Source organism: Aplidium turbinatum, chromosome 2, assembly GCF_918807975.1.
Source record: "Aplidium turbinatum chromosome 2, kaAplTurb1.1, whole genome shotgun sequence".
Classification (NCBI taxonomy): domain Eukaryota; kingdom Metazoa; phylum Chordata; class Ascidiacea; order Aplousobranchia; family Polyclinidae; genus Aplidium; species Aplidium turbinatum.
Window position 1 is genome coordinate 2,640,715 of NC_137473.1, and position 22,933 is coordinate 2,663,647.

Genomic DNA, 22,933 nt, shown 5'->3' on the forward strand with positions numbered 1-22,933 from the left:
TACCTCGACCTGGCATGAAGCCGAATTGCATTTCATCAATCTGCACTTGTTGCCTAATCAATTGTTCTGTCACTCTCTCAAGTATTTTCATGGTCTGGTCAAGCAGCTTCAAGCCTCTGTAATTACCCCTATCAAGGGCATCCCCTTTACCTTTATAGATGTTGACGATGTAACTTTCTTCTCAGTCTGCTGGTATACGACCCTCGCTATCAATAGCTTCAACAAGGTCTCGTATAAGAGCAACTCCAGTTCCGCCTGTTGGCTTCAGCATCTCTGCTATTATTCCTGAAGGACCAGGAGCTTTGCCCATGCGCATCTTACTGATTGCTCTTTCGATCATCTTGGTGGTGATTGGTACACTAGGGCCCTCGACTGATGGTTCATCTGAGAGATTATCCGGGTTCCAGGGGAACTCTACATTGAGAAGTCGTTCATAATATTGTTTCCAAGCGACCTTTCTTCCTTCCTCGTCGAGGGAGAGTTCACCGGCATCATTTTCATTTACCAGTTACCTTGTTGCTACTGGCACTGCCTTGCTTATTTCTTCTTTTTCGACTTAACATGTTTTGATTTAGGCAGTTTTTACAGTTGGATGCCTTTCTTTGACTAACTTGGTACACTTTTGGCTGACCAAGATCTCCACCTTTCCCAGCTAACTAGGGCAGTTGTGGGAAATTCCACTTGCATAATGCACCGTTGTCCCAAAAATATAACAGTGACCCGCTGCATATGCTACTGTCATCCAGGTTATGACAGGCTATCCAGAGATAGCAGACGCCATATATCCCAGTGGCCGGGGATTGGTGAGTGTCGGGACGTTTCCGCATGTCAGCGTGCCTTGCACACTGCACCTCTAGGGCTCCAATCTGCTCCGAGACCCCCAGCCGGTTAGCCTGGAGCCGCATGACATCCAGTTTCCATGGTGTACCACGAGGAGGTTTGGCTTGAGTCTTGTCAGTGGAGAGGTTATGTACCAGCAGGGAAGACTAACGCACTCGGCTTCCTTTTCGTCAAAGACTATCTGGCGGATGAGGCGAAAGCGATAGATGAGAAGCATGTGCAACTAAATCTACACCCAGCAGCATCACTAGACACATCACACTGACCTGTGGCACCACACCACAACACCATAACCTATATTCCAAAACTCCTAGTGAGATCTTCGCCAGACACCTGCTCGCGACTTCAAAGCAAGAACCTGGACAGTCGCTAGACGAATTCTTACCGACGCTTCAAAAGCTCCCAAAAGATTGTAATTTCCGCGCAGTGTCGAGCGAAGAGTACCGGAATGAAATGATTCGAGACTCTTTTATCAACGGGATCCTATTTCCTATTATTCGACAACGGTTGCTAGAAAATCGCGAATTAAGCATCGAAACGGCTGTTCAACAAGCACGAGCGCTTGAACAGGCTCGAAAGCAATCCGAACTCTAGGCTATTCGCAAGCACACACGGCAGGTCTTGGATCTTCTGTAACTGGATTATTTATCTGCAACAGCGGTGGCCGAAGAAGTGACTAAAGAAGAAGCAAGTGAAGGGACTGTCTCAGGAAGTGTGAGTAAACTGTGTTTTTTTCCTGGCGCCAGTATCACAAAAGAACTGTGTGTCGCGCTAGGAATTCTGTTTGTTTTAAGTGTTCGAGAAAAGGGCATTTCGCTAATGTTTGCTGATCGAAATTCCAGCAAGGTGCAAGCACCGGTGCAACCATGTGTGCAATCCATGCAGCGCCAATGTGCTTAACCCTATCTGCAGCGACACGGGGCTTTATGAGGACGCCCCACTCTAGTAGTGAAATTTTTCTCAGAAGAAAATATGCTAAAAATGTGAAATTTCTTGAATTTAATTTTTATTCTTTGCGAATTTTATAAACCTAAACTGGTCATTTTTTTTACCTTCCTGCCCTTCACAATAAGCATTTCGTCTCAGGTGGCTAGACATTTTCGTGCAATGGTAATTATATATATGTTAATGTTATTGCAATATAAATGTTACTGCAATTACTTTGAAATGTAAAAACGCCCAAAAATGTCTTATATTTATGAGTAAAAGTAATTTTTGTTTAGTTTACCATTGCTTTATGCTATAATTCAAAAATTTCAATTTCGAAGATATTTTTGAAAAATTAAAATAAAAACCGACTTTCTGACGTTTTTTCATCTCAAACAATTTATTTCAATAAATTTGTTGGGTAAAAATTCAATTTCTTTGCGTACAGTTCACACGGCTGTTATCTTGTAAAATATTTTGGTTCTGTGATTTTCATAGCTCCCGTTATTAGCGATTAATTAGTACGGGGCTAAGATAGCCCGTGACGTGCTTTTCGTGTGCGAAAACAGCTCGTATTAAGATAAGGTTAAAGTTAAAGTGCCTCTGACAGGTAAATAAATTTGCGAAATTTACCTAAGATACCAAAAAGATGACACTAACAAACTTCCCTGACCAGAAAATTGTAAAAAATATCAACAGGCTACTAAGTTACACGCTTGCAAACTTTCGTTGACATCGGCAAATCTGACACTTATTTTATTGCGAAAATAAAAACGGTAACATCGCTGTGACGTCACCATAAGCTGAGCCTGGAAGGATACAATCTGTGGTGACTGGTGACTTGGTTAGGTATAGTACGGCTACTGCAAAAGGTAAATGTGTGGGGCTCTGTTGGTCTAAAGCATGTGCAAATTAAGAATTATCGAAATGAAAAAGTGAACTTATTATTACTACTAGGTTTCGATCAAATAGGTTGAGTTTATTTTTATCAAACAGCATCTCAATTCAATTGAAATTGCAGTTTCATAGGGCTACAATTTTCATACTTTTTTATTTGTCCTAATCTGGCTATAGCCATTTGCAGTGTAACAACAGTATCTCACAAACAGTAGGCTACCTTTAGTTTATGGTTGAGGCAATGCCTAAAAATTGCTGTTTATGTGTATTGCTGTATTTAAAAATATCTATCCAAAATTTCCTTGCCAACTGAAAGTATTAAATGCAATAATTCTCATTGTTCAGATGCTTCTCATGTTGCCTCAATAGACTCTTTTTATAATAGTATAACTGATGCTCTCAAAGCAGCTTCTGATAAAATCTTTGTTGATGTAAAGAAGAAATGTAACATATTTTCTGTTCCTGGTCGGAATAATGATGTTAAGCAAGCTCATGCTACTGCCAGAGAAAGTTACATCATGTAGGTGAAAAATGGGAAACAGCGAAATGGTTACCTATATGAGTTGATGCAGAGCAAACGAAAGGAGTTTAAAAAAGCTATTCGCCGTTGTAATCATGCCTCTGAACAACATAGAGCAAATGCGCTTGCCTCAGCACTCAACTTGGACAGCTCACATAAGTCATTTTGGCAGAAAGTAAAAAAGTCTACTTGCAAAAATAGTTCTCTTCCTGTAAATGTTGGTGGAGCAAAAGGTCCTGAAGCAATTGCTGAGATGTGGAAGCATCATTACAGCTCTTTGCTAAATTCTACCAAAACCAACACTGAAAAAGAATTTGTTAACTCATGTATTTCTTCTATGGATAAATATTACAATTTTTCAATTTTCGTTGCAACATGGACACAATTGGTCCTTTGCTTGTCAAACTGCCATTAAACCGCGCTGCTGGTGCTGACAAAATTTCAGCTGAACATCTTGTTTATGCTGATTATTCGTTTTTATATTAGTGTACTTTTTAATATGTGTCTTAGTCATGGCACTGTACCAAATTCTTGCTTGAACACTGTCTTAGTCACGATTGTAAAGAATTTGAATGGCGACATTCAAGATTCAGGTAACTATAGACTTATTGCTGTAGCCACAGTAATCTCAAAACTGTTTGAACGTTTTATTTGAATCATCTATTGCCTTTCTTGAATACCAGTGACAATCAATTTGGGTTTAAGTCTGGTCATAGTACTGACATGAGTGTGTTTTATTAAAACAAGCAGTGTCCTCTTATATCAGTCATGACACTCCTGTATATTCTGTCTTTTTGGATGCTTCAAAAGCCTTCGACAAAGTCAATCATCATTTATTGTTTAAAACGCTTATCACACGTAACGTGCCTACTGCCTATCTATTTTGTTCGCTTATTGGAATACTGGTGGCCTTTGTGCCTTTATAGTAAAAAAAACATGCAAGTGAGGTGGGGAGGTCACCTGTCCCAATCATTTACTGTGTCCAATGGAGTCTGACAAGGTGGGGTGTTAAGCCCCTATCTTTTTGCCGTATATATTGATCAGCTTTCTTATCTCAATAAAACAAAAGTTGGTTGCTATGTTGGTAACTCTTGTCTAAATCATATTATGTTTTCTGATGACATTTGCTGCATCTCGCCTAGTTTGTGTGGCTTACAAAATTTGTTAGGTGTTTGCCACAAGTATGCTGTTGAACATGAAATTACTTTCAATTCTAAAAAGTCATTTGGTATGTTATTCTCGCCAAAAAACTTTTATCTTTTACGTGCTCCTCAGCTACATCTAGGTAAATCTGAAATTGTGTTCACAAACTCTGTAAAATACCTGGGTGTATTTATTGATAGTTCTCAGATGAAAATGATATTTCAAGGCAAGTACGCTCTCAGTACTGTGCTGCAAATAATGCAAAATCTCAATTTTTCTAAATGCTCACCCGCTGTAAAAAACAGTTTATTTCGTTCTTATTGTGTGTCGTTTTACTCATCCCAGTTGTGGAACAAGTTTAGATCTTCTAGTATAAAACGATTACGTGTTGCTTACAATGACTCTTTCAGAATATTGCACAATTTGCCTCGTTATGTCAGTGCCCGTGAATATCAAGTAATGAATAATGTAACTACGTTTGATGCTTTATTGAGGAAAAAACATGTTTTCGTTTATTAACCGATTGCATACACTCCTCAAATCGCTTTATATCAGACATGATGTCATCTGATTGTTTTTATCGTTCTGAATGCTTTCAATTCTTCCAACGCTCATTGTATGTAAATTTGTAACAGTAGATAGCCTACTTAGTGAGCTTTTAAACCGACGGCATCCAAGGTGGCTCTTTGACCTTTGTGCATTTGCAGTTTGTTTATTACAGTATTTCGTTGTTTTGTTTTCGATATGGACAGGTTTGTCTGACGCAATAAATAATAAATAAATATGTGACAGTGTCAGTGACAAAGACCATGTGCTTTCTTTTCACGCTTTCCCACAAAACAAGGTGCTGAGAAGAAAATGGTCGAAGTTTGCTTCAAGTGTTCGAAAGTAGGATGGGCCATGGCCACCTTAAAGATATGGCCTGATTTGTCACATTTTGCAGAAATTTCCAGGTTTTTCTAACTTTGGGCGAACATTTAAATAATTTTTTCTAAAAATTAGATTTTTACGCTTTCTTTACTTTTTTCCCAGATGACACAATAGGTTTTAACATCCTCACATGTTGAAAAACAAAGAAAATTTGAATTCGAACCTTTTAGTCAGACTGTTAATTTTTAAATAACTGGCTGATTCAGCGTTTTTCAACTTACTTTTTCTCATTTGCTACTGCTTCCCCAAGGCAACAAAAAAGTTTTATGTCATTAGGAAACCGCAAAAAGTAAAAACATCCCAAAAAATGTCAGTCAAGCACTAGCAGTAGCTGTAATCAAAATCTGCAAAATGTGACAAATCAGGCCGCATCTCCAGGTGGCCATGGATGGGCCATACAAAACTAGTCGTATATTATGTTTTCTTCACTTCACTGAAGATGATTTTTGTTAATACCACTCAAGTAAAAATGGGCTTGAGCAAACTACATTTTGAAGAAATCTGCCATAGGCTACCATCTATAAAAGCAAAGATGCAACCAGTTGCTGATGATGATTTCAGCACTTCTAAACAACAACGTTTACAAAAACGTACCCATGCACAGGTAAACTAGGCTTTTACATGTATAGACTCTGCTATTATGAGGGAGAGAGAACTTTTATTTATTTTTGAATAGTGATGATGAATTAAATATGAATGATGATTCGTACAATTCTTCATTTTTCACTTCAAGTATATTTTAGGTTTTGTAGGAACGTACCCAGTACAGTTTTATTAAACTGTAAAAAGCAACAGATCTTTGAAAAAAGCAACCGCGCGTACCAACTCCGACTAAACTGTGATCCAGCAATTACATCTAGGAAACGTATGTTTCATCCGTCGCTAAGGACGCCGACTTAGAATGACGTAATACCACCAAAGTCGTCCCAGAGCAGTGAAATATGGAGTTTCGCCTGTGGTGGCGCTGCGGAGCCGTCGTTTGATGTAAATTACGCCCTAACCAGTCGAGCTACGAGGTTAAGGTTAAAAAGTTCGCTAAGTATGATTGTGCGCAAGGAAATGCTTCAAAAAGTTACTATACTTGGATCCAATTAAGGCAAGCGAGTACTACTGCGGTAGAGTGTGATAGTAAAGTTTCTGCATTCATTGATACCAGTAATTCGTGCAGTGTTATCAACGAAGACACCGCAAAGCGGTTAAACCTACACGTCAATCCTCCTGCAGCAGTGTATCAATGGCTTCATCAAACCTGAAAATGAATGTTCACGGCAGCTGTACTGTCGATCTTAATATTAACCCTCTGTCTACCGTTGGATCCAATGGACCCCAAAACAAATTTCGTTCTGCGATTTCTCAGGACATATAGAAAATGCGATATTGATATGCCTTGACTTTTCACAGCTTTGCTTGATCTTTAGGACAATATAATAAGTATTGATCTCAAACAAAAGTTTGTAGCATAAAACAAAATAATAGCATCTTGTACCTTGGGGTCCAATGGACCCCAAGCCTGCTGCACTTGAAGTAATCTTGTATTACAACAGCACTAAAAGGGGAGTCGACACTTTTGACAGAATGGTTAGGAAACACACTTCCAAAAGAATGACGAGAAGATGGCCGATAGCTCTGTTTTACAATATGATCGATGTCACTGCTGTCAATGCTTTTGTGATATGGCATCAATTGCAAGGCGAAAATAGCAGCACAACATTCAGCATGAAAGAGAAGAAAATTTTAGATCCAACTAGGAAAAAAGCTTGCTGGATTACCAGCTTCGACTTCAATATCAACAAGACATCTAAATCCGCAACACAATAAAAGAAACAGCTGTTGAAGATCAGGCGCCAAAATCAAAAAAAGCTAGATGCTATCTTTGCGAAAGACACAAACACCAAAAATGCAGACATTTCTGTACTATTTGCAAACTCAACGTTTGCCAAAAACATTTGCAAATCATTTGTATCATAATGAATGCGATAATATATAAACACACAATATTTTTTGTGAACTAATATGTAGGCTTAGGCTTATATTATTATTATTATTGTAACTGTCTCCGCCGCCAGTGTAGGCAAATCGTTTGGCATCCGCTGGCTTCGATCAGTCTTTCAACAAGGTTGATAGGATGTCCATTCTATTTTGCCCTTTGCGATGTTTTGCAATCGATGGAGATGTGGTGTGCTGAGCAGGGATCTCAGGCCAGCTCTTCTGATGTCAGATCTCAGCAGTTGTAATAAGTTGGTACGGTGAAATCCGGTTTGGCCTTGGTACTTTTTGCTGCCAATTATCGCAAATTCAAGGGCTTTCTGGGGAGGTGAGTCCTGGTGAAGTCTCAGAATGTGTTCAAACATGTTCCATCTCATGGTGGAGATCTTGCAAGATAATGGTTCACTGTTGCATATTTTGTATAGGTTTTTGTTCGAGATAAGACTGTTTGGCCAAGTATGACCAGTTATGACACGTAAATGTCTTCGATGACAGGCATCCAATCTTTCAATACTTGCTTTGGTAACAGACCAGCTATTGCAGTTGTAGATCATAATTGGGATGCAGTACGCGTTGTACAATCTTAGTCGCAACTGTAATGGGATTTTCGATCTCTTGCTCCATAGTTTCCAGTGTGATCTGAAAGCGACATTGCCTAAATTGCAGCGAGATTTTACATCGGCAGTGCTGCACAATGATGATCCCAAAAGTTTGTGTGTACGCCATTTTTTGTTTCCTGGAATCGGTAGGCTATCAGCATCAGTTTCATTTGTGTCTGCAAGAAATATGTGGGTGAATTCAGTTTTAGTCTCATTCATGAAAAGATTGTAGTTTTTCAGGTTCTTTGTAGTAATAGATTGTAGCATGTCAAGTGGCTGTCTTTCCTCATCCAGAAATTCAACATCGTCTGCATACTCCATTTCCAAAGGCATGCATGTGTCAGATATAGGGGGTTCGGTCTGGAGGACTGTTCTCGCACTGAGCTCAATGCTGCAGATAGGTAGCAGGTGAAGAGTATTGGGGAGAGGTTGTCTCTTTGAGGGGAACTGATGGTTGTCTCAAAGTTTGCGGACATTTCATTGTTAATGCGGTACCCGGACATTTTGCCGAAAGGACATTTTGCCGAAAGACATTTTGCCGAAAGACATTTTGCTGAATGGACATTTTGCCGAAACTCATTTTTGTGTTACATGTATCGATATTCTCCACAGTGTATTTTAGTCTATCGTTTGCAACCTTAGTCCTTTCGGAAATTTGTCCGTCGGCAAAATGTCTTTCGGCAAAATATCCTTTCGGCAAAATGTCCGTGCACGGTTAATGCGCACATAAAGTTTCGTGCCAGCTAGCAGGGTACGGGTTAGTCGCAGTTCATCTTCATCACAGCCAGCTTGGTCTAAAATTTGAAGGATTTTTTTGCGTTTGATCGTGTCAAAGGCTTTGGACATATGTAGGCTTATATGCGTTTTTTTAGCTAAATCTCTCAATAGTTTGACCATTGCTCAAGAACCGACCAATTCCGATATCAGTTTGGTTTGTGCATGGGCTACTGTATGACTTGTTTGTTAAATTTCGAGTATTTTTGTTTTTTCTATGGTGGTTATAAGTTGTGATTTTTGTAGCCTGTAGTAAGTTTTTTCCTATTGAGTTTTAATTTCATCATCGGAGCTGACTTTTTTTGTCCAAAACAAGTCCTTTGAAGTTTGGGGTCCAATGGACCCCAACGGTAAAACTTGCATTTTTTTTCGATAGACATAGGGTTAATGGTTGCATATATCTTGACGGGCGTTTTAAAGTACTTAACCATTTGTGTAGCGATATATTGTTGGGGCAAGATTTTCAATCACAACAAAGCCAGGTAGTTTTTTTAAAATGGCGGTAAAAAGATGACTTTATTATTTTGCAAAGTAGGTGCGCTGGCCTCAGCTTCTGCTAATAAGCCTTCCCTTTTCAACAACTTATCGCCTAATTGTAAACCAATTGCCGTGAAGTCCAGACGTTTCAATAATCAAGACCAAGAGTTCATAAATAAAGAAATTACTCGTCTTCGTTTTGAAGGTATAATTCGACCAAGCATTTCCCCCTGGCGTGCACAAATGGTGGTTGTAAATGATGAGGAAAATGATAAACGCCGTGTATGTGTTGATTGTTTGCAAACTATCAACCTGTTTACGGAGCTCGATGCTTCCCCTTCACCTAAAATCGATACTTTAATTAACGAAATGGCAAATCATCACGTATTTTCTACGTTTGATCTCCGTAGCGCCTACCACCAAGTCCCAACTGCTGCAAAAGATTGCATTTTTACGGCATTTGAAGCATGTGGTGAATTGTGGGAGTTCATCAGAATCCTATTTGGAGTCACCAATGGGGTACCGGCCTTTCAGAGAGAAATGGATAAGCTGGTCCAAGAAGAGGGTCTGATCGATACATTTCCATACTTCGACAACATCACTGTTGCTGGTCGTGATCAGATAGAGCACGACAATAATGCCAATCGTCTACTCCAAGCACTCGCACTTCGGAACTGGACTCTAAACGAAAAGAAAACTATTTGTCCGTGTTAATATTCTCGGTCATTTAGTATGGAATGGTATAATAAAACCTGATCCAGAACGATTGCAACCCCTCAAAGAACTTCCACTCCCTAGAAATGCGAAGTCGTTTAAGAGGGTCCTAGGGTTATTTGCTTACTATGCTAAATAGATATACCGATTTTCTGATAAAATCTCCCTCTTGAAACAAGTGAAGTTGTTCCCGTTAAATGATATCGAGTTAAAAGATTTCGAGGATCTGAAGAGAGGCATCGAAAGGGAGCTTCACTGCGTTCCACAGATGAGATCTACCGTTCGTTGTGGAATGCGATGCGTCAGAGGTCGCAGTCTCAGCAACCTTAAATCAGGCCGGTCGACCTGTAGCGTTTATGTCTTGATCATTCCAAGGAGGTGAATTACATTATCCGGCTGTGGAGAAGGAGGCTACTGCCATTGTGGAAGCGGTGCGAAAATGGAGTCACTTTCTTTCACTTTGGTTACTGATCAGAGGTCCGTAGCGTTTATGCTAGACAACCGTAAACGAACTAAGATTAAAAACAATAAAATTCAGTGCTGGCGGCTTGAATTATCGTCGTATAGTTACACAATCAAATACAGGCCGGGGAAAAATAACGTCGCCCCTGATTCACTGACTCTGGCTTTCTGTACTTCGATATCGTCAGAGCTTGACCTCGCGACAGCTCTCTGCCATCCCGGAGTGACACGATTGCTGCACTTTGTGCGTTCTAAAAACTTACCCTACTCTACAGAAGATGTTCTCAAAGTTTGTTCTGCTTGTCGGACATGCTCGGAGCTAAACCATCATTTCACAAACCTGAAGAGAGCCAACTCATCAAAGCGATCCGTCCTCTAGACAGAATCAGTATCGACTTTAAAGGCCCCTTTACCGTCTACGTCGAACAATAAATAATTGCTTGTTATAATTGACGAATATTCCAGATTTCCCTTCGCCTTTCCTTGTCGCGATATGCATGCTTCTACTGTTATTAGTTGTTCAAATAAATTATTTACGCTTGTGGGGTACCAAACTATGTTCATTCCGACAACGCTAAGTGTTTTACATCTGGGAGAGTTAAGGATTATTGTCTGTTGAAGCTGGGAATTGCTTGTAGCAAATCATTGCCGTATCACCCGACCGGAAATTCTCAAGTCGAAAGCTACATCGGAATTGTATGGAAGTCGATTCGTCTGGCTCTGAAATCAAACGACCTTCCTATCTCTTGTTGGGAAGCAATGCTCCCAGATGCGCTTCACGCAACCCGCTCTCTTAAATATATCGACTAACGCAAATCCACACGAATTATTCTTTCAATTTAACAGACCCTTTTGCTTAGGAAAATTCATACCAACGTGGCTTACACTTTCCGGCCTAGTATTGCTACGTAACTTTGTAAAAACACACAAAAACGATGACCTGGTTCAAGAATTGCACTTGCTAGAAGCCAACCCTAACTATGCAAGTATTCGGTATCCTCATGGGAGACAGAGAGTCACGTCTCAATCAGCGATCTGGCTCCTTGTGCGAAAAAACTCAGCGGAACGGATTCGGTTCCACGTCTCATGCCACCACTCGACGGAGAGACCCAGCCACTCGCCAGGAATCATGAGGAAATTGCTGGCAGTGAGCCTACTCGAAGTACTTCATCCGAAAAAAACATTGAACCTGCCTTACACAGATCAACTCAATCTACTTGTTGGGTCCCTCCTGCCAGATGCAGTGACGCAGTTTCGTGTTGAGCGGGGGTGAATGCTGTGAATAATTGACATAAAACTTGCCTGAGTCCATTTGTATTCGTTGATTTACACGTTTGTTTCACTCGCTCTGTATTGTGCCAGAGTTCGTGTTGCGTTGACTAATCAGTTCGTTACAAACCGATCAGTTGCACAAGCGTTCAGTTCCCAGTCAGATACCTAATTCTATTCTCAGTTATGTGCTTTATTTTAAGTAACTCTTTGTGTTTTTAGATGCTTCACTTCTAAGTTAATTAAAGCTTTCAATAAAGTAAAGTTTCATCACAGTTATTTTGAACATCTTGTAGTAGCCTAGTCTCGTCCAGCCTAGCCTAACCTACAGTCATATAATTATGACTTTTCATCTGGGAGCTTTTCAAAATAATTCTGGGGTTATTTTACAGCAATATATTTACAATCCTTTAGAAACGAGCAATATATTTCGGTTTGCTTTCTGAAATTGTTTAGAGCTTACTTTCTTGTTGTTCAGAGCGAAGAGATGACGTAGTTCGTTGTGATGAGCTTGGCGTTTGTGACGTCAGTTGAGGTGTTGCTTTTGAAAAATAAAAATAGTTTTCTTTGATTTCAAAGCCATGTTACCTGTAGCGTCCTGCGGTCTTACGTGTTTTTTGTGTCTTGTTACTGCCATGAAACCTGTTTAAGACATTGTGTCGCTTGAATACGTGAGCGCTAGCTGGGAATTCTTCAAGCTTCAAATATTTGTTCAATTTTGTACATTTCTTCAAGTATTTGTGCGTTTAGGACTTTGAGACGTGGTTAGGCATCATGCCAAACCATGATAATCGTGTACGTCACGTCGCGCCCACTCCCGGTGTAAACGATGAGGCTTCTAATTCTGCCGAGCTGGGCGCCTATACATTCTTCAACATTGAATTTCCGAAGGTTTTCGCTCTGAAAAACTATCATCGTCCGGCTAAGCACGAAACGTGTCACTACATTCTCACTCCTGGTCCTCCTACCGCGTCGCGCGTGCGCAGGTTGTCGCCCGAGAAGTTAGTTCACCTGCGTGAGGCGATACAGCACCTTTTAGATCTCGGTGTCATTTGCCCTTCCAATTCTCTATGGGCCTCTCCTGTTCACATGGTCCGCATCACGGGAGACTATAGGTATAGGAACCTCAATCGCTAGACTCGACGTGACACTTATCCGTTACCTTTCTTACATAATTTCGTCGATGCGTTGCATGATTCTACTATCTTCTCTAGTTTGGATTTATTCAAATCTTATCACCAAATCCGTGTCCCCGAAAGGGACGTTCCAAAAACTTCTGTTGTTACACCCATTGGCGGCTTCGAAACGTTTGAACGCTTCATGAACGAGGTTCTGCGTGGCCTGGACTTCGTGTTTTGCTATGTCGACGATGTGCTAATCTTCTCTAAAAATAAGGAACATGCGACCCTTTTTCGGTGCCTGACTCACTACGGGCTGATTTGAACTTGAACAATCTCAGCTATGATAACGTAGAATTATTTTAAGCTTATATTATATGGTAAAATAAACGTAGAATCATTGTAGCAGTTGATCTTGTATTTAACTTACCAGGATTCGAAGACGATGATTGAGTGGAAGGATAGACATGCAATGGAGATGAGGATGACAGAGATGCAGATTCTGCTGTTTTTGAAATTGTGTTTTGCAATACTTTCCGATCAATTTCGGTTGAGGTAGCTGCAATATATTCATTTATAATATTGCTTATTGTTGTAGACAGTTAATGAAAGCATAAGTAACAAAAAAAAAAAAAAGCAAATTACACAGTTTATCTTCTGATTGAAGTAAGCCGCAAACCAAGCATATAGACCTGATGTAAAACCAGCCTCAATACTTGACGCACAACAATTTAAAGCTTTTTATCAAAACTACGTATTTATAGCAAGCCATGATTAAGATGAAATGATAAAAACAAGTTGATGACAAACTTACTTTGTTGTTGCACGCGGCAAGAAGAGGAACTTGGTCTGATGGATGATCGAGGATAGTTGGCTTTATGTGAAGATGCTTTCAATGAACCAAAGTTAATTTGTAATAAAACTTAGCTAAAGGAACTGAAATTGTAACTAAAATGTTATTTAAAAACATTTAAACTTTGTCATTGCCTTTCCTTTAGAGTTTAACTTGATTTGAATTTGTTTTGCTTTGGAATCGGTTGCTCTGAGAACTGAACTTGTAATTCTGTATGGGCCTACAATTTATGATAGTAAAAAAATGTTAAAAACAAGTTGATTTCAAACTTACTTTGCTGTTGCACGTGGTGAGATGATGAGGAACTTGATCTGATGGATAATCGTGGATAGTCGGTTTCATATGAATATACTTCTGATGAGCCTTTCAATGAAAATTAACTAAAGGAACTGTGGATGTACTTATTTTCTGCTATAGTAAATATCTTATTGTACTATATTTTATTGTTATTTGTTATTAAATCAAATATAGTTGTTACTATGTAAACCCTTAACAGCAGTGACGTTCGGTGGCTTAAACCATTGGGAAAGCAACTTGGAAATATGCTGCAGCAAGGTAGTAGGCACGAGGGGCGTAACCGTCGGGCGAAGCCCGAAGGCGTGTTGCCGAAGGCAACACTTCCAGCGGGGGGTCTGGGGGGCCTCCCCCAGAAAATTTTGAAAAACACTTCCAATTTGGTGCGCTCTGAGAGCATTTTTAAAACAAAATCTTTGGACTTTCCAAGTCCGAGGATAAAGATTCAATCAATCAATCAAACTGGGACTAGTCTAGAATGTTGGCTGCTTTTTTAGACTGAGCACAAAAACTTATTGTCAATGTCATCTGTAAGCATTTACGACATGCATTGGACTGGTGCACTAGTAAAGAGCAAATAATTAGCCTATAGATTAAGCTAGTCCATTCTTGAAGAACACAAGTATGTTTGCTCTGAACTTGTGATGTCAGTCTATTGACCCAAAGAATTTAAAAAACACTTGTGCTGTTTCAGTACTGGTTGGTTAATGTACCCTTTGGTATTGCATGTTTTATTGTAGAATCTATGTTTTTTTTTGGTAAGAGAACCAGCTTTATTTTCAGCGTACTCAGTAGCCTATAGTTACAAGCCCGAAAATCACTCATGCGTAGAGGCTGTATTCCTTTCGCCTGAAACCAAAAGCAGCCGCTATGAGATACGCATTGACGTCACTGGGAAAGCAACTTTAACCATAACACCAGATAACACATCTGATTGGCTAAGCAGCTGGTGTCGTTTTGCAAAACGATTGAGGATTGGATAAAACGAAGGCGTTTTTCAATGTAGGGTAAGCAATTTTGAAAGTTGATTTCCCTGAAGCTTCAGTGATGGTTTCTGACAAAAGCGTTTGCGTTAATTGGCATTTATAGGCAAGACATGCGGTTTGGTGAGGACTTAGACTACTCACAAGCGTTACGAGTAATTCTAGTCACGAACACAGTAATTTTCAAGTTAAAATAGACTTGATAAAAATAATAAGAAGTTAAACCTAGAATTCAGTCATTATATTTTGCATAGTTTTCGCTCAGGTAAGCACTGCTTTCCTTGCTTTCCCTCACCGATCGTCACTGCTTAACAGCCTGTTTCACCTAAACGGATCTTCAGAAGGTTCTTATTCAAATAGAATATAATATTCTATAATAAGATTCTATTTGAATAAGAACTTTCTGATGTCCGTTTAGGTGAAACAGGCCGTTAAGGGTTTAAATCGTAATAACTATATTTGAAACAGAGAGAGACTGTTCACCAGGCATTTTATAATAAACTTACCTTTACCTTACCTTAACTTCACCTTTTCCATTCTCAGTGCGTCTTCTCTATCATTGTTATTGCCAATTCCCTTGGTTTCTGTCTTGTCTGATGACTTTTCAATGTTTCTTGACGGTGGCCCAATAGATAGATAAATTTACGCTGTTGGAAAGCAGCCTACTGGTTTTAGGCATTCACTGCATTCAGTTTAACCTCTAGGTGTCTTGTTGCGTGTTTTAATTCTGATTCTTGCTGCTTACTTTATTCATTTTATCAGTACGTTTTTGTGTTGTGCCATCGTTGCTGAACAGGTTGTGTTAACCTGTTTTAGCCACCTTGATAAAGTCAGTCGTGCTGACTGACGAAACGTCGGAAATACAAAAGCTAGTTATCATCTTTAACATCAGGAGGTAACCTAGTAAATAGTCACCAGAAGAACGCAAATTACTTTTAACTATATTTGATTTAATTCGCTCTGCTTTGCTTTTTTGCCTAGCATTGAGCATTTTCTATAGCAGCTTTTGTAGTATTAATAGTTTTCATTGTTATTTGTTATTATATTTTTATCATTATTTATTATTTTTAGCTGTTTATAATATAAAAAACTATTTACATTGACAAGTACCAGCATAACATCCATTCATCATTATTTGACAATCACATTATCTACTATTGTTGTAATTACGCTTCAGGTTACATGTGTCAAACTCCCTATTTCAGGTCATTTAATTTTTTAAACATTTTATAGCTCGCAGAATGATACTAAATTTATTTTAAAACCTGGCGGCCTATATGCTGCACCACAAACATCTTATAATAATGTCGGCTATGCTTTTATATAGCGGTGAATCCATCGCAGATATGCGTTGCTTCTCAGCACTTGATAAAAGCAGACATGATTTAATAATAAACATATATAAACATAAAGCAATCATGTTTAATTGTTTATTTTTAAATTATGTTTCTCTAAATTCGCTGCCAATGTGATAAAAATCGCTGTTAAAACTACCATGAAAACTACCAATATGTGCGATAACACTTCATTTGTTGTGATAGAACTTTTAGCCTAACGCTGGATGTTGTTTTGCAGTTTGCAGGCACATACATTAGGTTAGTTTCTAATATGAAAGTTTTTTGACATAAATGTTGCAGAACATTTGGAACCAGTCTAGCCCGCGACTGGTAGCGGCTCCAAGCTCGAGATGCACTTGTGTTTGCCAGCCCTGCTTTGGGTAATTTTGTCATTATCTGTGTTTCAATTTATTAATATTTCAATTAAACATAAAATTGCAAACCTTCATTTATAGATGAAACATCACTCCGTCCTAATTGATTGCTGGCAACCGCAAGATTTCGCCTGTTATCTTGCTGGAAACCTTCTTCATTTATAGATGGAACATTACTCCGTGCTGGTTGGTTGCTTGTTACCCCAAGATGTTGCCTGTAATCTTGCTGAATCATTTGCTGACCAATCTGCTGATGGTGATGGACAACGTTTAGATTGCCGACATTCAGCACAATCGAAGGTTGTCCTAATAACAAAAATACGTTCAACTTTAACATTTTCTTAATGATTAATGATTTACTTAAAGCTAAATTTAAACATATTCAACGTAAATTTTGAGATTGTAACCCGACTCACCACGATTGGTGCTTTCCAAAACTTGTCTCAAGTCTCCGGTTAATGTCATCAGAGCATCTGTAGAATTCATAAAATGTTTATTACAATTTTTAAAAACTGTTGGTTTTAGTAAACTTTTCGTATATTTAAAGATCCTTATAGTGGATGACTTTAATGAAAAGCTAAAACGTGGAATATAAAACATTGGAAAGCTCACCAGAATCTTCGTGAACTGGTACAACTGATAAGAGTTCATTTCCATCCTCGATTACGTTGTCAACCGAGCTGTTAAGCTGTTCGTTGATTTCTTGAGAATTCATTTTTTTGTGCAGTTTTACTTTAGAAATGAGATGGTTGTATTTGCAACTTATTTCTTTCAAAAACATCAAAAGGTCAAATAAGTCATCAAAGTCTCAAATTGTTCAACTTTAAGATTGCTTTGTTACGTCACAAACTTAGAATAGCAAACAAATTATTATTGCTCAACAAAACAAATTTATGAAACAAATAAATGTGGACTTCAAACACGTTTCATTTTCATTGTTGTTGTTGTATTATTGAGTACAGACTTTTTTAATATTAATTAGTTATTATTATTATTGTATTAATTAATATTACTATTACTTAGCAGTCTGTCCTGCCTGACAGTTCATTAAAATCTAGCTAAATAATGTGGAATTATTTGTATCAAATGCAGTCACTAGTCTTTAAAATCTTTTACAACCTGTTTCACCCTTAGTTGGGATCATCAGAAAGTTTTTATTCAAATAAAATGAGTTCAAATAAATTCTAATTAAATAAGAATCTTCTGATGATCTCAACTAAGGGTGAAACAGCCTGTAAAAGTTTTTAGAGACTAGTATCTACATTTGATGTAACTCGCTCTGCTTGGCTTTTTGCTTGGCGTTAAGCACTTTTTTATAGTATTAAGATTGTTATGATTTATATTTGTTTATAAAAATTTTAATGTAAACTCTCTACAAACGGTTTATCTTTGAGAAGACAAACAACGCCGAACCGCAACAACAAAGAAGTTCTGGAGTGAAAAATTTTGTCGCTAATTATTACAAAATGTCTCCATGACAACGCTTGCATCGTTACTAACAAAAAATCTAACTTTTTATTACACTTGTGACGTGACAAGACCATATATTTTGAAGCGATTATGAAGTCAAACAAACGCTGTTAAATTAAGATAAAAGTGATGACGTAGCCACTTTAATCCTTTCATGAATTCTTTCATTAATCCTGCATCTTACCTCTGCAATGAACTCAACAAGAATACTATTACAAAACAATGAGTTGATATTTCACCCTTCCAGCTGAAGTTACTTCCTAGTTTGAAGAATTGCGAAGCAGTTCACGTTTTATAACAGATGATCACGTGAACAAGGGGTGCTCTGGAAAGCGAAAGAAAAAAGAGAATCTGTCTGAACTGAAAAACGAGTTGCCTACATTGATTCACGCCGAGCGTCCACTAGCAGAAGCTGAAATTGAGCTTGACCAAGAATATTGACACACCTCTTCATCTTTGCAAAGGGAAATCCAAATGCCAATTGTCAGTCTTAACGAAAATCCACTCCCACACAACCCTTGTCCCACCTACTCAGGAATAGAGCTCGACCGACAATTAACCTAAAAACACAATGCTGAAGCCACCCATGCTAAGCTATCAGCACGCAACAACTTGCTGAGATGCTTAGCTGAAACATCCGGAGGTGGTAGCCAGAGCCTCGGAAAAAAAGCAGCACTGGTCGGAAAACAATACGAAAATTTAGTCCAAAAAATATTTTGTTCACTAAAAATCAAAAATCAAACTGAACTTGCCTACTTTCCTCAGTATGAAATAAGAGTGTTCGAAACAAACTTTCTAAGTCAAATCGAAACAAATGAAACGAAATCTTTCTTTTGATCCGCAACAAAACGAAATCAAGACAAATAATTAATTTTAGGTCGAATTGAAACGAAATACTTTGCAGCTACTAGGCCATTACTTTAAAAGACAACAGAAAATTTTAAACATCATTCTTTTGCAAACAAAAGTGTAGCATTAGGAAAAGAGGTCGAGAGCCAACGTCCTTTCTCCGCCAAACACAAGAACAAAACACTAGATTGCAGAAATGTAAACAACCAAATTTGGTAAAAGACCGAGATGTTTGAAACGACTCTGTTAATCATGTCCGGGTAAGCTGGTGTTAGGTTTTGAGAAGTTTTCTAAATTCAACGAAACTTCTACTCAATACAAAAGCAATGAATACAACCCATACAAACAAGAAGATGAATGGGCACAGTGAACGGAGGTTATAAAATCGTGCAAAGAAGTCACGTGTTCAATGAAGTTCCTGGTAGTTGCTCTGAGAAAGCGCAGGTCACAAACTCTTGATGTGTTTTTTACTTTCAAATCTTTTCTACATTTAAATGTAGCCTCTTGTTCGATACAATTTAGCTCCATGTAAAATATTTACCTCTAGTTGATAATCCTTTGTCTAAACGTAAAACTTGACACACACTGACATGCCACATTCTATTACTCCATTACTTTCTAAATGTTGCTTTGTGATTTCACAAGACGCTCTGACGACCACGTGCGTGTACGTACGCGCACGTCGTTGCCTATGTCGGCCAACCAAGTTACGTCGTTGGCCAACATAATGCACAGTTTATAGATTCAGTATGGATGCGTTTGGAAAACTGTACATCACAAGTGACTTATTTCCGATGTGTATCATTGCAAGATGTTACGATTGTGTCAAATCCATTCCAATTTGTATATCATGTCGTCCACGAGCATGCTTTTACGTTTTCTTGATCATATCTTTTGTGATAAAATATCGTAAATGTTACAGCATGGAAGTGTTGGAAGTCAAAAATAAAAACAAAGAGAACTGAAACCAATATAGTCTGCTGTTTATAAATTAACCAATTGCCGTATTGCACCAAATACGTCATGGTTTTGTAATAAATTAACATCATTGTCTTTTTTTTTGCAGCAGCTTATTAGTTGAGTTATGGTTGAAAAGGATGAAGCTATAACGTTGCATTTGAATATTAGAAGCATCTTATTTCCCAAATGAATTGTGGACTTAACTGGTTTGAACAATATTATCGGTCTTCTTCTTCTTCGTTGGAACCTTCTTCGCCACTTCAAGGGCCGAGGGGCTCTGCCGTTTACCACCCTTGGGCAGTGGCGGCGACGCGGTCTAGATGTTTCGGCAGGTTTCGAGCAGCCATTTAATTGATTCGTCATCCAGTTCACGCAGACCACACACAGTATTAGGCGCATGGTTGATGGCGCAGTTACAGATGGTGTGGTCTGCGGTTTGTTTATCCTTGCCACACTCACAGATCGCGGGTGGAGCCATCTTCCATTTGTGCATGTTGGAGCGGAATAGTCCGACGCCAGTACGCAGGCGGTTGAGCCGTACCCAGGCCTTCCTTGGCAAATGCATTCCAGTTGGGTGGGGGCTGGTGTCGGAAATGAAACTTTGGAGTCTTGAGGAGTTCTTCTTTCACTCCGAGCTTCATTGGTGGTCCGCCCAGGTAGCCGCACTGATGGATTGGTCTTCAGCGGTTTTCATCAGGAGTTGTGCGGTAGGGGAGACTCAGGTAAGTAGGCCCAACAGGCAAGTTGGCCCACTCTAAATATTTTTTTAACTACAATAGTTATTGTTACGTATCGTACGCATACTGAGAAAGTGCTGTTGAAACTACCTTATCACCAGGTTGGGAGGCTCTAGCAAGCAATATAAACATGTGAGCACGATATTTGTATGAAAAATTAAGATTTTTAAAAATTTTGGATTTTAGAATTTTTTAGATGTCGAGTGAGTTTTTTCTTACTATGTAAGAAAGGTTATTATATAGTGAGTGCAGCGCTAGAGTGGGTATTAAGGCTCATATTGACGGTGAAACCGTTGTTAGAAGCTCAATAGTTTGACATAACTTTTAATTTTTACAATATGGTTGCCATGCAGGGAAGTTGGCCCATTTCGTGGGTGGGTACGTTGGCCACCATGGCCAACTTGCCTTTATGAGGAATTATATAGAATGATAATAATTGACTAATTAATACGATGACTTATTTTTGCAAGATTGAAGTAGCCTATCATCAAGTATCCAAAGTAAGTAAATCGCGGTTTTACATCGGCTTTAAACGATCAATAGCAATAATACACTTCCTAACATCGTTTTTATGCCACGAATTGCGACAACTTATTGCTAACCCATATGGTAATAATACAATAATGGTAAGTAATCAAAAAACACAATCGCGGAAATGTGTATCAACCACTTCTCAAGCGATAGTCTAAAACGTACCTCGTTTCGGAGATACATTAAAAAATGTTCCGATATTGGTACCCATGCAAAAATGGGGTTTGTAGCCTATTGCAAACAAGGTCCTACCTATCAGTATCGTTAAGGTGACCAGATCGTTAGGAATAAAGGCATGCCGTTCCAACTACATGATGTTTGATACAACCTTTGTTATTTTCGAAAGCTTATTTGGTGTAGGCTACTCATGTAAAAAAAGTTTAATAAGGTAAAATACAGCTTTATAGCCTAATAGTAGATTATATTATAAACGATACATGAATGCATACCATGTATGTATGCCTCTATAAAACCAAGGAATAATTAGAAAGAAAATAAAATTGGAGAGAAAGATAACTTTTCCACTGTTTAATATACCGTAGATGGACATGTTGCCCACGTGGCCAACTTACCTTCCATGGTGGGCCAAATTACCCGCACAGGAAGGCAAGATGGTCCATTTTATTTTTTTCGGAAAACTTGAAAAATTATATACCTAAGAATGTTTGTTTGATGCAAGAATATGTCCACTTCTAGAGTGATAAATTCTCTACTCTTCAATAGCATTTGCTTTAACATATGTTTTGTTATTAGCTCACAAATTCAATTTTTCATTTTGCTGGGCCAACTTACCCGAGTCTCCCCTACGTACAAATGGGTGTCTCGATTTCAGTCGCCGAGGTTTCACGCTCGTAGACTCGTAGAGAATTGAGTGAAGCAAGTGGTTGGGGTTCGTAGCGCGGCAAGAAAGAGAAAGGATGGCTTCAAGGACGAAGCTCAGCTGGTTGGATGCCTGCAAGGACAGGGAGATTGTCCCATGGTGTAGGTCGCAGGCATCCTGTCACGATACGCAAGGCGTCGTTTATTGCAGTGTCGATTTGATGGCAGTGGGCATTGGGCACTGCGGCTCCAGACAGGTGCACAGTATTCTGCTGGAGCATGAACTAGCGCAATGGTGGCAATGCGCAGGGTGTAAACTCTGGCTCCCCAGCCTGAGCCGGCCAGACGCCTTAGCAAAGCTGTGCGTGTTGAGATCTTTTTGCGTAGTGACTCCAAATGTTGACGGTAAGTGAGCGACCTGTCCAGGACTACCCCTAGATATTTAGGGTTTGGGCAGAAGAGAAGGATTTTTCCATTGGTGTTGATCTTGAGCTCACACTTCGCTTCCCGGTTGTTTAAGTGGAAGGCTGTCGTCACTGTTTTGGTTTCGCTGAGCTTCAGTCTCCATCTCTGGAAGTTTGCTGGAAGTGTTGACATGTCCTGGTTTAGAGTCTCATCTAATGTTTCTCATTGATTCGACAGGTGTATAATGGCCAAATCATCGGCATATGCCTACTTTGCGAATACCGTGTTTGATAAGTCGTGGGTGTAGATCAGGGGTTCCCAACCTGGAAGCCATGGCCCCCTAGTGGGCCATGAGCCTTTTTCAAGAGGGCCATGGAAAAATTTGAAAAATAATCATTTTTTAATTTATCATTTCTAAGTGCACTCCAACACTATATAACAAAAGAAATAAATTAAAATTTAATAAAAATACTAGAACATTTTGCCCAATCTTCATGAAATGGTCTTTAATTTCCGGCTGTTTCAAAAATAGTACTATAAGATTTCTATGTAAAGTTTTAAACAGTTGCGGCTGCTGTGAGACTAATAAACATCACTAAATTTTAGCTTAATGAAATTGCCATGCAATTTCTGTTGCTTTTCCAATGAACATATCGTTGTGAATG

At 38.9% G+C, this 22,933-nt stretch overlaps 1 protein-coding gene across 1 annotated transcript in view; it reads right to left on the reverse strand.

Annotated features, from left to right (window-relative positions):
* LOC145765622 (uncharacterized) overlaps positions 1-22,933 on the reverse strand; it is a 49,208-nt gene that overhangs the window by 23,996 nt on the left and 2,279 nt on the right. The window contains exons 3-7 of the mRNA XM_082577457.1: positions 17,110-17,265; positions 16,914-16,970; positions 16,648-16,803; positions 13,087-13,215; positions 12,002-12,079 (exon numbers count right to left, since the gene is read on the reverse strand). Of these exons, the coding sequence (XP_082433583.1) occupies positions 12,002-12,079; positions 13,087-13,215; positions 16,648-16,803; positions 16,914-16,970; positions 17,110-17,265 (576 nt within the window). The remainder of the gene's footprint in view (positions 1-12,001; positions 12,080-13,086; positions 13,216-16,647; positions 16,804-16,913; positions 16,971-17,109; positions 17,266-22,933) is intronic.